This window comes from Hylobates moloch, unplaced genomic scaffold (assembly GCF_009828535.3).
Source record: "Hylobates moloch isolate HMO894 unplaced genomic scaffold, HMol_V3 SCAFFOLD_5, whole genome shotgun sequence".
Classification (NCBI taxonomy): Eukaryota; Metazoa; Chordata; class Mammalia; order Primates; family Hylobatidae; genus Hylobates; species Hylobates moloch.
Genome location: NW_026652280.1, coordinates 37,637,943 through 37,651,033, shown reverse-complemented (window position 1 = coordinate 37,651,033; position 13,091 = coordinate 37,637,943). Strand labels below are relative to the sequence as shown.

At 35.1% G+C, this 13,091-nt stretch overlaps 1 protein-coding gene across 2 annotated transcripts in view; it reads left to right on the top strand.

Moving 5' to 3' along the window:
* Window positions 1-13,091, top strand: part of PIK3C3 (phosphatidylinositol 3-kinase catalytic subunit type 3) — a 133,770-nt gene that overhangs the window by 85,182 nt on the left and 35,497 nt on the right. For both annotated transcript variants that reach the window (XM_032152425.2, XM_032152426.2), the window contains exons 20-21: window positions 2,929-3,013; window positions 8,727-8,801. In XM_032152425.2, coding sequence (XP_032008316.1) covers window positions 2,929-3,013; window positions 8,727-8,801 — 160 coding nt within the window. The remainder of the gene's footprint in view (window positions 1-2,928; window positions 3,014-8,726; window positions 8,802-13,091) is intronic.

Here is a 13,091-nt window from a genome sequence, read left to right as displayed (position 1 = left end):
TCTTGTCATAAAAAATTCAGTCTTTATAACATAGAAGTTAAAAATGAAAGTCTCCTTTTATCGTTTTTCTTTGTTCAAGTTTTTTTTCTTCCTTTATTCAGAAGTAAGCATGTTCGCAGTTGAAGATTCTTCCATTTGTTACATACAGATTCTCAGTTCCTTGAACAGTGCATTGTGTATCAAGGGATCAGGCATTAACTGGTGAACACAGCCTGGCCAACATGGTGAAACCCATCTCTACTAAACTGACAAAAATCAGCCAGGCATAGTGACATGCACCTGTAGTCCCAGCTGCTTGGGAGGCTGAGCCAGGAGAATCGCTTGAACCCGCGAGGTGGAGGCTGCAGTGAGCTGAGGTCACATCATTGCACTCCAGCCTGGGTGACAGAGCAAGACTCTGTGTCAAAAAAAAAAAATCAGATTTAATTGGTGAACAGATTAAAATTTGTTAATGTTTATTTATACTTGCATAATATTCCAAGTTATGGAAATGTTTAATTGATTTGATACTAATTGGTGAGCACTCTGATTATTTCCAGTTTTTGTTATTCAGAACACTGCTCCAATGATATTGTTGCTCATCTGTCTTTTGTACAATTACTTAAGACCCCTATCCTCTCCCTTCAACCTATTGCTCCCCTTTAAATATGAGAAAAGGTGAGTGGTTCTGTGACAAAGTAATATATATGTTTGGATTTTTTTTTCTTTACCCTTTAAATACATGGATTAGTTCTTATAACATCTTAATGGTTTATTTTTATTATTTTTAAATATAATTTTCCTGCTTCCCTTTGTAAAAAAAAAAAGGTATGTAATTAAAACAAAAATGGATACCCCCAAGATGAAAGATAATACATAGAAGGGCTTGGTAGACGATATTTGATACAGTGTGTTTTTGCCTTTCCCTATTTAATTGTTCCATTTCTTCAGTATGGGAGTCAGATTTGTAGAAAAGTATTACTCTGATTCTTTTGCACAGTAAGTGCTTATTCTATTCTTTGATTTGGGGTACAGTCATGTGCAGTGGTTAAAAGCTCAGGCCGAGGACATCAAATTGCCTGGGATTGAATTCCACCTGTGTAACTTTCCAGCTCTGTAACCTTAAGTGAACTGGTTAACTCTTTCTGCAGAGAAAAGTTAACATACTAGCCCTAAGGTTGCAATCTTTGGAAAGGCCTGCTTGCCAGGAGATTGGTCGTTGGCTTTCAGCATGTTCCCTTTGCTTCCTAATTGATAATGGTGGTTCACTGTGCCTAGATTGTTTGTTCAAATAATATGCTTTATACTAAACAACCCACTTTCCTTCTGGGAGTCTGGAATTTTGTACTTGCTTGACAGAGGTTGCCTGGGTCACCAGCTCCCAATAAAACCTTGGGTTCTAAGTCTCTAATGGGCTTTCCTTGTCAGAAATATTGCACCCATGTTACTGCTTTTTATTTTTTATTTTTGGCTATTGGAAAAGAAGCTCACTGTGTCTCTTCACAGGACAAGAGAGGGCTAGGATGCCTATGTATGAATTTCTCCAGATTTTTTTCTGTGTATGTTTTCCATGTTGATTCTACTGTGTATCCTTTCTCTGTAACAAACCTTAGTCATGGTACAACTACATGTTTAGTCTGTAAGACCTTCTAGTAAGTCAAACCTGTCAGTGGTCCTGGGGACCCCTTTAACATACCCTTCAAGACACCAGTTTTTGCATCTGTAAAATTTCAGTAATAACCCATATTACTCCAGGATTGTTCTGAAGAGGACATGAAGTGTACTTAAAGTTTTTAACATGGGTCCTAATTGCCATCATTGTTTCATGAAGTTTTTCATTACTTACATTGTTTTGTGTAATTACGATTTTATAAAATGAAAACAGTGACAGTTTGTATACTGATTCTTGGCTGCACATCTGATCTGTGTAAGTCATTTACTGGGTCATAGATCACATTCAGCTTTGCTTGATAATGAAAAGTTGTTTTTCGATAATTAAAAGTTGTTTTCCAAAACAGTAACACTTCTTGTGTTTCTCCTTGCTACACACATCTTTGCCAAATCATAGTGTTGCCAAACTTCAAAGTCTTCGTACCTCTTTTTGGTTTGCATTTCCCTGATTATCTGTTGAACATGTAAAAATATATGTATAGGCCATTTGTTTCTTCTGTGAAGTGCATGTTCACATCTTCCTGTGGCCCATGTTCCTGTCGCGTTGTTTATATTGTTTGTATTGATTTATAGGAGTTTTTTTTTTTTTTATATATTCCAGATGCAAATCCTTTGTCAGACATACAGGGTATTCAAAAAAGGTGAAAACATAGGATAAGCTTTTTTTTTTTTGTGAGACGGAGTCTCGCTCTCTCGCCAGGCTGGAGTGCAGTGGCGCGATCTTTGGCTCACTGCAACCTGTACCTCCCAGGTTCAAGCAATTCTCCTGCCTCAGCTTCCCGAGTAGCTGGGACTACAGGTGCCTGCCACCACGCTAATTTTTGTATTTTAGTAGAGACTGGGTTTCACCATGTTGACCAGGATGTTCTTGATCTCTTGACCTCATGATCTGCCCACCTTGGCCTCCCAAAGTGCTGGGATTATAGGTGTGAGCCACCACATCTGGCCAGGATAAACTCATTTTTTAATAGTACATTAATTGTATTTTCAGATAATATGCTCTGTGTTTTGTTTGTTTTTTGTTTTGCCTCTAAATGTAGAAGAATAGGTGCAATTGGTAATCTGGGGTGGGTGGTGGGGGACATTAAACACAGTTTCCCCTAGTGGAAACTCTAGTGTATTTATCGTACTCTTAGAATTCTTTTGTTCAGTCAGCATCTCTCATACTGTATTTTGATTAAGCTTTATACTAGATACTTGGTCATTATTTATAGTTTCAAAACACCTAGTTTGTTTGTTTGTACTTAATTCTTAAACATGTAAATAATGTCTTTTCAGAACTTTTTTAGAAAATATGCACCAAGTGAGAATGGGCCAAATGGGATTAGTGCTGAGGTCATGGACACTTACGTTAAAAGCTGTGGTAAGTTTTTCAGGCTATTACTTTCCGTTGACCAGATAAAGAAGAGCAGGTCATCCTGATATTGCCATAATCATATACATTTAGAACATGTTAATATTTAAATGCTCTATAGGAAGAGTAAAAGATAAATGTTGATTAAAGTAGTCATTAATGCTTTGACATAATAGTAGTAACAAGGTGTAAATTCTATTTAGTATTTCATGGATATATCTTTGCAATCACTAAACTATTTTATAATCACAATTTATCTGTTCCTGGAAGCTGTTAATTTTCCATTAGATTTTCTCCATTTTTGAATAACAGAAACTAAGTAGACCATGGGAAAAGTTTCAATCAGAAATAATTGTGTTTTAGATAAAGTTTAAGAACTAAGATAATGGTGCTTGATTAAGAGGGTGCCCTCATGGTATTTTAGAGTCAGTCCTTATGGTCCATTCCTAGAAATAAGTAAACAGTAGTAGTATTTCCTAGAAATACATAGTAAGTGACATAGGGATTAATTTTTATTCTTCAGGCATTTATGTCTAACTTCATCAAGCTTGTATTCTACAGGATTTTTTTTTTTCATTTTCTTTATTTTTTTTTCTTTTCTTTTCTTTTTCTTTTTTCCTGGAGACAGGGTCACACTCTGTCACCCAGGCTGGCTGAAGTGCAGTGACGCAATCACAGCTCACTGCGGCCTGGACCTCCTAGGCTCAGGTGATTCTTCCACCTCAGCCTGCCGAGTACCTGGGACTGTAGGAGGTGTGCACCACCACACTTGGCTGATTTTTTAAATATTTTTTGTAGAAACAGGGTTATGGCATGTTTCCCAGGCTAGTCTCAAACTCCTGGGCTCAAACGATCACCTGCTTTGGCCTCTCAAAGTGCAGATATTGAAGGCATGAGCCACCATCCCCAGCGTGTTTATTTTTTTATTTTGATGTTTTTTTATAACTAGATTGTTTAAGGGAGGATTGGTAAAGGAGTTGACACTAGAGTTGAGCCCTGAATGACAGGATATATGATGTGTTATAACTGTTTTATATAAGCGATATATTTGTTTATATCCCTATTTATGCCTATACTTAAGCTAGGAGAGCAAGAAGAGGGCTTTCTAGTTAGTTGTTAAGACTGTATTTAAACTTGCATACTATTTTCTGGTTTAGAAGTTGCTTTCTTATACATAATATTTTTGTGTTTTTCACAACACCCCTGTGAAGTCACCTTCCAAATTATTTTGGACCTTATTTTCAAATTTATTCGTGATGGTACATTTTTGTCTGAAAAGCAGAAAGAAAATGAACTTTGAGACTATGGAAATAAAATTGTGTTTGTATATATTAGAATCCTTTATAGTTTTAATTCTTGTTTTTACCATAGGAAGATAAACATATATTACATGTAACTGAATTTGCTTGTAAACATGATTACATGCAGTATTTAAAGACTTAAAAACACTGAAGGTTTTGAGAGAAAATGTTTACCCTTGTCCTCTTACTCTGTATTTCTCTCTCTCTTCCCTCGCTCCTTTCTTGTTTTTCTTCTTTATTTTGCCCCATTTCTCTTCTGTTTTTCTCAGACCTTCAAGTCTATGTTTTCTGTGATCTAAAAAAAAAATTACATATCATCTAAAGGCTCAACTGGGCTGAACATCCAAGACGGATCACTCACATGATTAGCAGATTATATTGTCTTAGCTAGGCTTATTGTGAATCACTCACACATGACCTGTCCCTGGCTTGGGCCTCTCAGAGCTGGGTTCCAAGAGCAAATATTCAGACAGACAGGAAATGGAAAATACTGGTTTCTGAAGGCCAGGGCTGGGAAGCTGGTACTGTATCAGCTTATAGTATAACTATATTTTGTTATATTCTGTTGTTCAGAGCAGTCCTAGATCTTTCCTGGATTTGAGGGGACAGAATATGTATATAGATCCAAGCTCTGGATGAAAAGGCTGTCACAGAATTTGTGGCCATTTCCCTTAGTACCTTATTACATGAGGTGTTTTACATACCCCCAAATAATTATCTTTTACCTTTTTACTTGTTTCATAGTTATTGTAAACCTTTTAAAGTCATAAATCTGTTTAATAAAGAAATACTTTTTCCACACCAAATACATACACACACACTTGCCCTGTCAGTATTGACTACAATTTGAAAATTCTGCTCATTAGTAAAATTATCAGAATGGTATGTTACAGGTACATGCTTGATGTCGTACCATTGTGTCTTTTGTATAATGGTCCATTTTCCCCCAAGAGCTAATGAAAATATGACTGGCTTTTTCATGGGGGAAGAATAGCAATTAAAATTATCTTACCTATTGGACAGTTAAATTCACATTACATCTTATCTCTCCCCTTTTTTCCAACATTTCACATGTATTTATTCCTCTGTAAGTGATTTGATGGCAGGCCTTCTCTTCATCTAGAAGAGCCTTCTGTTTTCTGTATGGCTTCCTGTTTGACAAAATAATCTGTTTGTGTGTAACTTTCATTTTAGAAAATAATGTTTTAATGTTTTTGCAGGGTGTAAGAAAAAAATTCATAATAGTTTTGGTGACATCTTTTCCAGATTATCTAACATCTCAAGTCTGTATCATGCAGCTAAATGTGGGAATACTGTTTATTCTCACATACACACATATCTTTACTAAGTAAAGGGAAATAGGATCAGTGCTCTATTTGTCTTTATATTTTTCTTTAAGTCAAAGTTTTTTTATAAAAACAATTTCAAGATGTTTTGCATCTCACTGGAGTAAAAAAACTAACAACGTTGTTTTGACAAGATTTTCTTGGACAGAAATAGTGTTTCCATTGTTGTATAGTTAAAGAATAACATCGGTTTCCCTAAAAATTTTCTAGCAAATTTATTTCAGGTCATCTTAAATCATTCTGAATATTAGTTATCTCCTCAATGTTTCTGAGGATCATCCCATTCTTACCTCAAATGTTTTGTTATTTTTCAGGATGTAGCCTTGTTTAAAGTGCCCTACTGAGTATTGACACTTTAAACTATTGAAGCACTCTAAATTTTCATCTTTACTATTCAATATGGCCATATGTTGATACATATATTTCACTTGACTAAACATGTTTATCAGAATGACCATCCAACATATTTATGGCCATAATCCACTGAGCCAGGGCAAAAGATCCTTATTCATTTTCCATTTCCATATAACAATGAAATGCACCCTCAAACAAATTTGATGATGAGTAGTTTATAGAAATATTTTGCTTTATCGTTAGGATTAAGCATAATTCGTGTATATCTAGTTACATGAAAATTTTAGGTCAGAATTAACTGTTGCAACACAGGTGAATCAGTATTCTGTAGAGATAGCTAAACTTGAAACAAAGTAAATAGGGACAAAAACTAATTGTAATTTATAATTTAAAAAAATGGGAATAGTAAGTAGGTCTGGATTGAACAACTCAGCAGCACTGATGTACAGTGATGTTATTTTTGAAAATTGCAAGAGTTTTGCTGGTCTTCATATGCACATTATCAGTAGTTTAGTACCCTTGAGTAGCAGCTAGATTTCTACGAATCATATATTAGAGAAACTAAGTGTACTAAGTTCTCATGTGTTCTCAGGGTACTGTACTTACTTTCTCTTTAGGGATATCAAATTTAATATCCCTCAGTAAGTCACTTAGTTATTTTTCAATGGGGAGTCTTTAGTCATTTTTGAAATTGCGTGTATCGTGGCAGTTTTAGAGCAGTGCTACTTAAAGTGTGATCTGTGGACCCACAGTATTGACTTTACCTGGGAACTTGTTTGTATTACAGAATCTTAGGCCTTACCCCAATTCTGTGATCAGAATCTTCATTCTAGCAGGATTTTCAGGTGATTCTTATGTTCATCAATACACTAGAGTTTAGAGAAGGTTTCTGAACCTTTGGTGTGCATAGTAATTTTTGAAACCTTGTTAAAATGGAATTGTGGCTGCTGCCCCTAAAAATTCTGATTCGGTAGGACTGAAGTAAGGCTGAAGAGTTTACATATTTAATAAGCTTTGAAGTGATAGTGATACTGCCAGTCTGTGGGATCACATTTTGTGTAGCAATGCTCTAGATCAAGGATGAGTAAGACTTTTCCCTAAAGCTTTGCAGATAGTAAGTATTTTAGGCTTTTCAAGTCAGATGATCTGTGTAACTATTCAACCCTGCCATTGTAATGCTCAAACCAGTATGTAAATGAATGAGTATGACTGTGTTCAAATAAACTTTACAAAAACTGAGGGGAACCAGATTTGACCATTAAGCTGTAGTTTATTCTCCCTTCATCTAGATACCCTTTAAGTTCTCCTCAGTGGACCACTGTTATCGTTGCATTTAGCTGCAGTTAACATAATGTACCTATAGTGACATAATCATAAGAGTTTATTTTCTCTTTTGTGACAAAACTAGTTATAAGAGATTGCTGTTGTTCTAACTATATGAGGTGATTAGGACCAGGTGAAGGCTGTGTGATTCTCTGTGATTCTCTTGCCCTTTTCCTTATGGTCTGCAACTACAGTCATCATGTCGCAATCTAGACAGGAAGGAGAAAAGGCCTAAAGGGCTAACCTCCTAGCTGAGTCAGCCCCTTGTTTAAAACTGCTTTCCTTGCATCTATATTTGCTTACATTTCATTGGACACAAATCCCAGCCCAGTGACTTTGAACAATATCATTAATTCTTGGAGCCTGAAGTTTTTCATTTGAAGGATGGTTATCATACTTAACTGGCATCATTAAATGGGTTAGAAATGATGAATATGATATGCCTAGCTAAGAGCCTAGTCTTAAGTACATTGTAACTGTGATTATTATTAATTAATCTATTTTTTCAGTAATTATACCATTGCTTAAGTTGCTTTGGACTTCTGGAATGGCCTTCAGAACCTAAGTCAAATGAACCTTATTATTTATTGAATTTGAACAGGGTTGTAAGTTCATTAACAGGTGGTCCCATCTGGTTTTTACACGTGGGCTGAAATAAACAGGTTTTTGTAAATATTGCTATAGTTTTATATGTTTACAAGTTGTATTTGTTGTCAGATTATTAATGGTAGAAATAAACATAGTTAAAAAAACTCCAAAAAGGTGCTATTTGCTAAATTCTGTTTAAGTAGTTTCAATAAATGCTAAATTTCCAGACTTTTTTTTAGAATAAAAAGATAACAGAATACAGCTAGAGCCAATGTCTCTGCCTTTAGCCTTGATCATGTAATTTTTCTTAATGCTTTAGAGGATTATTGTGTTAACTTCATAAATGTCTTTACCACTCAAATGAATGCATTTGGTTTTCTATCTGCTTCCATTTCAAGATTATTTTTCCACAGACTTAAAAAAAAATTAACCCTGCATTTACTTATGTTATCTTATAGAAAACATGGTTATGAGTTACGGGATAATTGACAGTTGACTTTTAACTGTGTCCAATTTGATATTAGAATTGCTAGGCCCATGTTATAATTTAAGGTCTCCTGAACCTAACTTAAGTTTTGATGCAAGTGACTTTTGTAATTTAACAGAATTCTACAAGATTTTCTGTTTTAAATAGTACTTTGAGTTTCAAGTGACAGAAATAAAGATTGCATATTTGAGAATTTAGATGAGAAACCAAAGACATTAGAAAACAAATTGATATTAAAGTTGCACAAACTGCTTTTATATTCAGTAGAATGTATAACCTGGTTTGCATTTGTTTTCACATTTTTTTTTAACTGTTAACTGCAGCTGGATATTGCGTGATCACCTATATACTTGGAGTTGGAGACAGGCACCTGGATAACCTTTTGCTAACAAAAACAGGTAACAATTAATGACTACCAGTAGACATACATTGTATTTGCCCATGGTTTTTACCCCTGAATCTATTTACTAACAAGATAAGTTGCGGCCTGGTGCGGTGGCTCACGCCTGTAATCCCAGCACTTTGGGAGGCCAAGGCAGGTGGATCACCTGAGGTCGGGAGTTCGAGACCAGCCTGACCAACATGGAGAAACCCCGTCTCTACTAAACATACAAAATTTGCCGGGCATGGTGGTACATGCCTGTAATCCCAACTACTTGGGAGGATGAGACAGGAGAATCGCTTGAACCCGGGAGGCGGAGGTTGCAGTGAGCCGAGATTGCACCATTGCACTCCAGCCTAGGCAACAAGAGCGAAACTCCGTCTAAAAAAAAAAAAAAAAGATGAGTTGCATAAGTGAAGATAAATCAGAGAGTCTTAAAAATTCCTTTAAATGTTACCTTGGAAGAACATTTAGGGAAAGTCCTTTCCCTTGTGAGAATTGCTTTAGTAGTAATCCTACAGATGGTCATTTTGCCCACACTTCTGTACTGGAAATGCCTCTTTATGGAAAGCCAATAATGGATACAAGCAGCTTAGTCTCTTGCTGTATAGCTCTAGTTAGGTTGTTAAAATGTCCTTTCTCTTACAAAGTGTGCTTAATTCACTTTAATATCTACCTTTAATTATTTGCTTTTCCCCTTGGAGTTCTATGGGATAATCATTCTCAGTCTCCTTTGTCCTGACAACTCTTTAGCCCTATGTATTTATCTTTACGCAGACAGCTTCCAAACTTACAGCTTTTTGCCTCAGTCCATTTCATTAACTTCAAATTGAAATATCGAACTGCTTACTTGAAATTCTCATTATATATGGCCAGTTGTAAAAGGTTGTCTTTTCCTCTACTACCTGCCTAAAACCTGTTTCTCACCTCATTTTCCCGTTTCAATACATAGCAACGTCACCTACCCACTTGTTCAAGCTCTAGACCTCAAAGTCATTCTTAGTATGTCTCTTGGCCTCATCTCATATACTGAACCTATTAGCAAATCTTGTCTACTCCTCAACTCCAAAATAGATCACGAAGTTACCCACTGTCTTCATTTTTACTACTTTGACCCCACTTGAAGCAACCAATATATGTTGCCTAAACAATTTGAATGAAATCTGAACCCTTTATTGGGGCGTTGTGGCTTGTCCAGGCAGGCCATTTGTCTGAATGTCAAACCACTCCTGCCTCAGACAAGAGCCTTTGTTGTTTTCTCTTTCTGGAAAGTTATTTATTCAGATCTTTGCATGGCTGACTTTAGTTATTAAGTTGAAGTTCTAATGACATCTCTTTAGAGAAGCCCTTTCTAACTCTTTGATCTGTAATAACTTATCTGCCTCTTCCTCCATTGCGCTCTACTTATTACTACTGTATTGCTTATAGCACTTATCACTAGCTGAAGTTACCTTTTTTGTTTAATTCAACAACTATTTATTGAAGACCTAGTAGATACTGGGAATACCAAAGTTAACAGGACAGACAGAAATCCTTGCTCTCCTAGAGCTTGTTGAGTTTTTATCATCGTCTTCTCCCATTCAGGATGCACGTTCCATGAGAGCAGGAACCTTTGTCCGTTGGGGTTACCCCCATGCCTCTGGACTAAAGTGTTCAATAAATCAGTGTTGAATTAATGATGAATAAATACTTCTGCTCTTCCATGAACCTGTCTGGGCTAAATAATTCAAGTTTCTTCAGCCTTCTGCAGAAAACAGATGTTTATGTTACTCTTTAAATTGGTCTCTCAAAACATTTTCTGTTTTGTTTGTATTTCTCCAAATTGTGATAATAATAATTTAACATAATACATCAAGAATAGTTAATTATTAATATAATGACCCTATTAATTTATAATTTGGAATGTCATATATTCAGTTTTTAATTATTACATATGAAAAATCATCTGTTAGAACTTGCATGGGTGATGTCATGTCTGTGTCAAAGCTAGTCAATCTCCTGAATAACCAAGACCAAAAGAATATAATCAGAGTGTCATGGAGATTCTTGGCTGATTTGCTAATTTAGCAGAGGATATTTATAAAACATTATGGTGTATTTGGAGAGAATTGTAATTTGGAAGTTTTCATGTGTTATTTTCATTAGCTCTTTTTTATTGGTTGAATCTTTTAACCACAAGAATCAAGCAACCAAAATGATTCCATTTTTTTCTAGATTGTAATCATTTACAACTACAATGGAATTCTTTAATATAAAAAGTAGCATTACATCTGTAATGTTATATTCACAAGTTCTACTTGATTCTTTTTTTGGAAATTGATAAACAATCAGACAGTGTAAAAAACCTTTTTCTGTTGTACTTTGAAAAGTACCCTTGTGTGTATTTGTGTGTGTGCATATGGGTGTTTTGATGGAGGTATTTAAGAGTGAAACTGGAAGGAAGAATCTACGTAATACACTTTTTTGGCCCAGTTCTCAGTTACTTGTTTAATGGAAATTGAATTAAATTTCAGAAACAGAAGCTTTAAGCTTTTGTTGTTTTCCACTAGAGGGTGCTCCAGATTTGCTTTTTGAAAACCAAGATTTTACCCTAAAATGTGCATAAGTAAGATGCACATTTTTTTCCTATTAAAACAGCAGTTCATTTTTTCTTAACTGCTCTGTAATTATTTCATCCAGTTACATTATGCAGTTAGCATTTTATATCTTTCCTACTGGATACATGTTTTCAAGTTTTTAGTTTTGGTTTGGATGAAATTAGATTCTATAAGGAGAGACTGAGTATGTCAAGACAAATAGAAGTATAATGCATTCCTCAAGTTCTAACAATTTATAATAATTTTAAAAAGTTTGTGTCTCTAGTCATTTTTACTGAGAGTCTGTATTTCAAAGTGGTTTTAAGTTACATTTCATATATGTTATAAATAGACTTCGTATAGTTCAAAGTGAATTTTGAATGTGGTTCAATGCAGGAAATATATTCCAATGTTTTTAATTAAAAAAATGCCTCGACTGTCATGAAGACTTGTCCATTGTATATTTTGAGTTTATTATGCCTTCAAATTGAAAACTTTGGGTTCTCTTACATAACTGTCCAATCTTTCACTGGCTGATGGAACATTTTTTAATAATCAAGTAACATTTTTCTTATTCTGAAAAATACAGTACCTTTGTTTTCTGTTCTCATTTGCCAGCCCGAGCAGGTTTAGAGTCTAAGATTCTGCTTTAGATTAAAGTGGTTTTGAATTGTAATCGGACTTCCACTGTATCATCTGTGTCCAGTTCTTTGATATGGGGGATGAAGCAGAAGAAGGAGCCATGCAGATTTCATGTCACTGATATTTTGGGGGGACTTAAACCAGACAAACTATTCTACCCTGTAAATATAGATGAAATAGAAAATGATCCAGCTAAGAACTCTGGGCACGTGAAAGAAAATGATTCACTGCATATAGAGAATGTCAAAATATATACAAGAGTAATGTTCTCAAATGCAAAATATTAGTCTCAATTATGGATTTCCCAGACCTTTTTTTGGCCCATGCTTTGTTTTTGAATACTTTTAGCTTGGTTGAAGTTTACTCAGCTTGCGCAGCAGAGGGCGCTGTGTATCCACCATAAATGTAAAAGTGTAGAGATTGTATTGCCAGTGTATTGCCATGTGATTAATTATAACGCTGTTTTCTTGAAACAACTTTGGGGTGAAATTTTACTTATTAGTGCATTACTATCGAATTCTTTTTTTATTATTACTATAGAATTCTTTGGACAAGAAATTACAAAGCTAGGCTGTGGTGTGGAGTTGAAAAATAATAGATTTTTTCCCAAGAGTCATTGTCCTTAGGAAAAGCTTTACAAAGCTTACTTAGGGCAATCAGTTGTGACAGGATTCAAATGAAACATGGTTTGAGTTTATCCCAGCTCTTTGGAGAAAGGTTAATTTTTTTTTGTTATTTTTGAGAGTTTGAGGAAATGCAATCAGGAAACGCAATCAGTATTTGAAATTTATTTGTAAATAACTGAAAAATGTTCACAAAAGTAAACAGGGAACTGGTATCTGTACTAAATGGAAAGTTCATTGTGAGTCCTAAGGATGGCCCTCCTGATCTTGAGTTGCCATTTGTGAGAGAGGTAGTAGCTTTTTTATTTGCCTTGCCACTTTAGAGTAATACACTTTGAACCTTTTGTCAGAAAGCTCAACATAAAGAAAAATGGTTATTCTTATGTTAACTTAACTGGACATTTTCTTTCAATATGGTTCCTGTAATACAGGGTTCTCTAGAGGGACAGAACTAATGGTATGTGT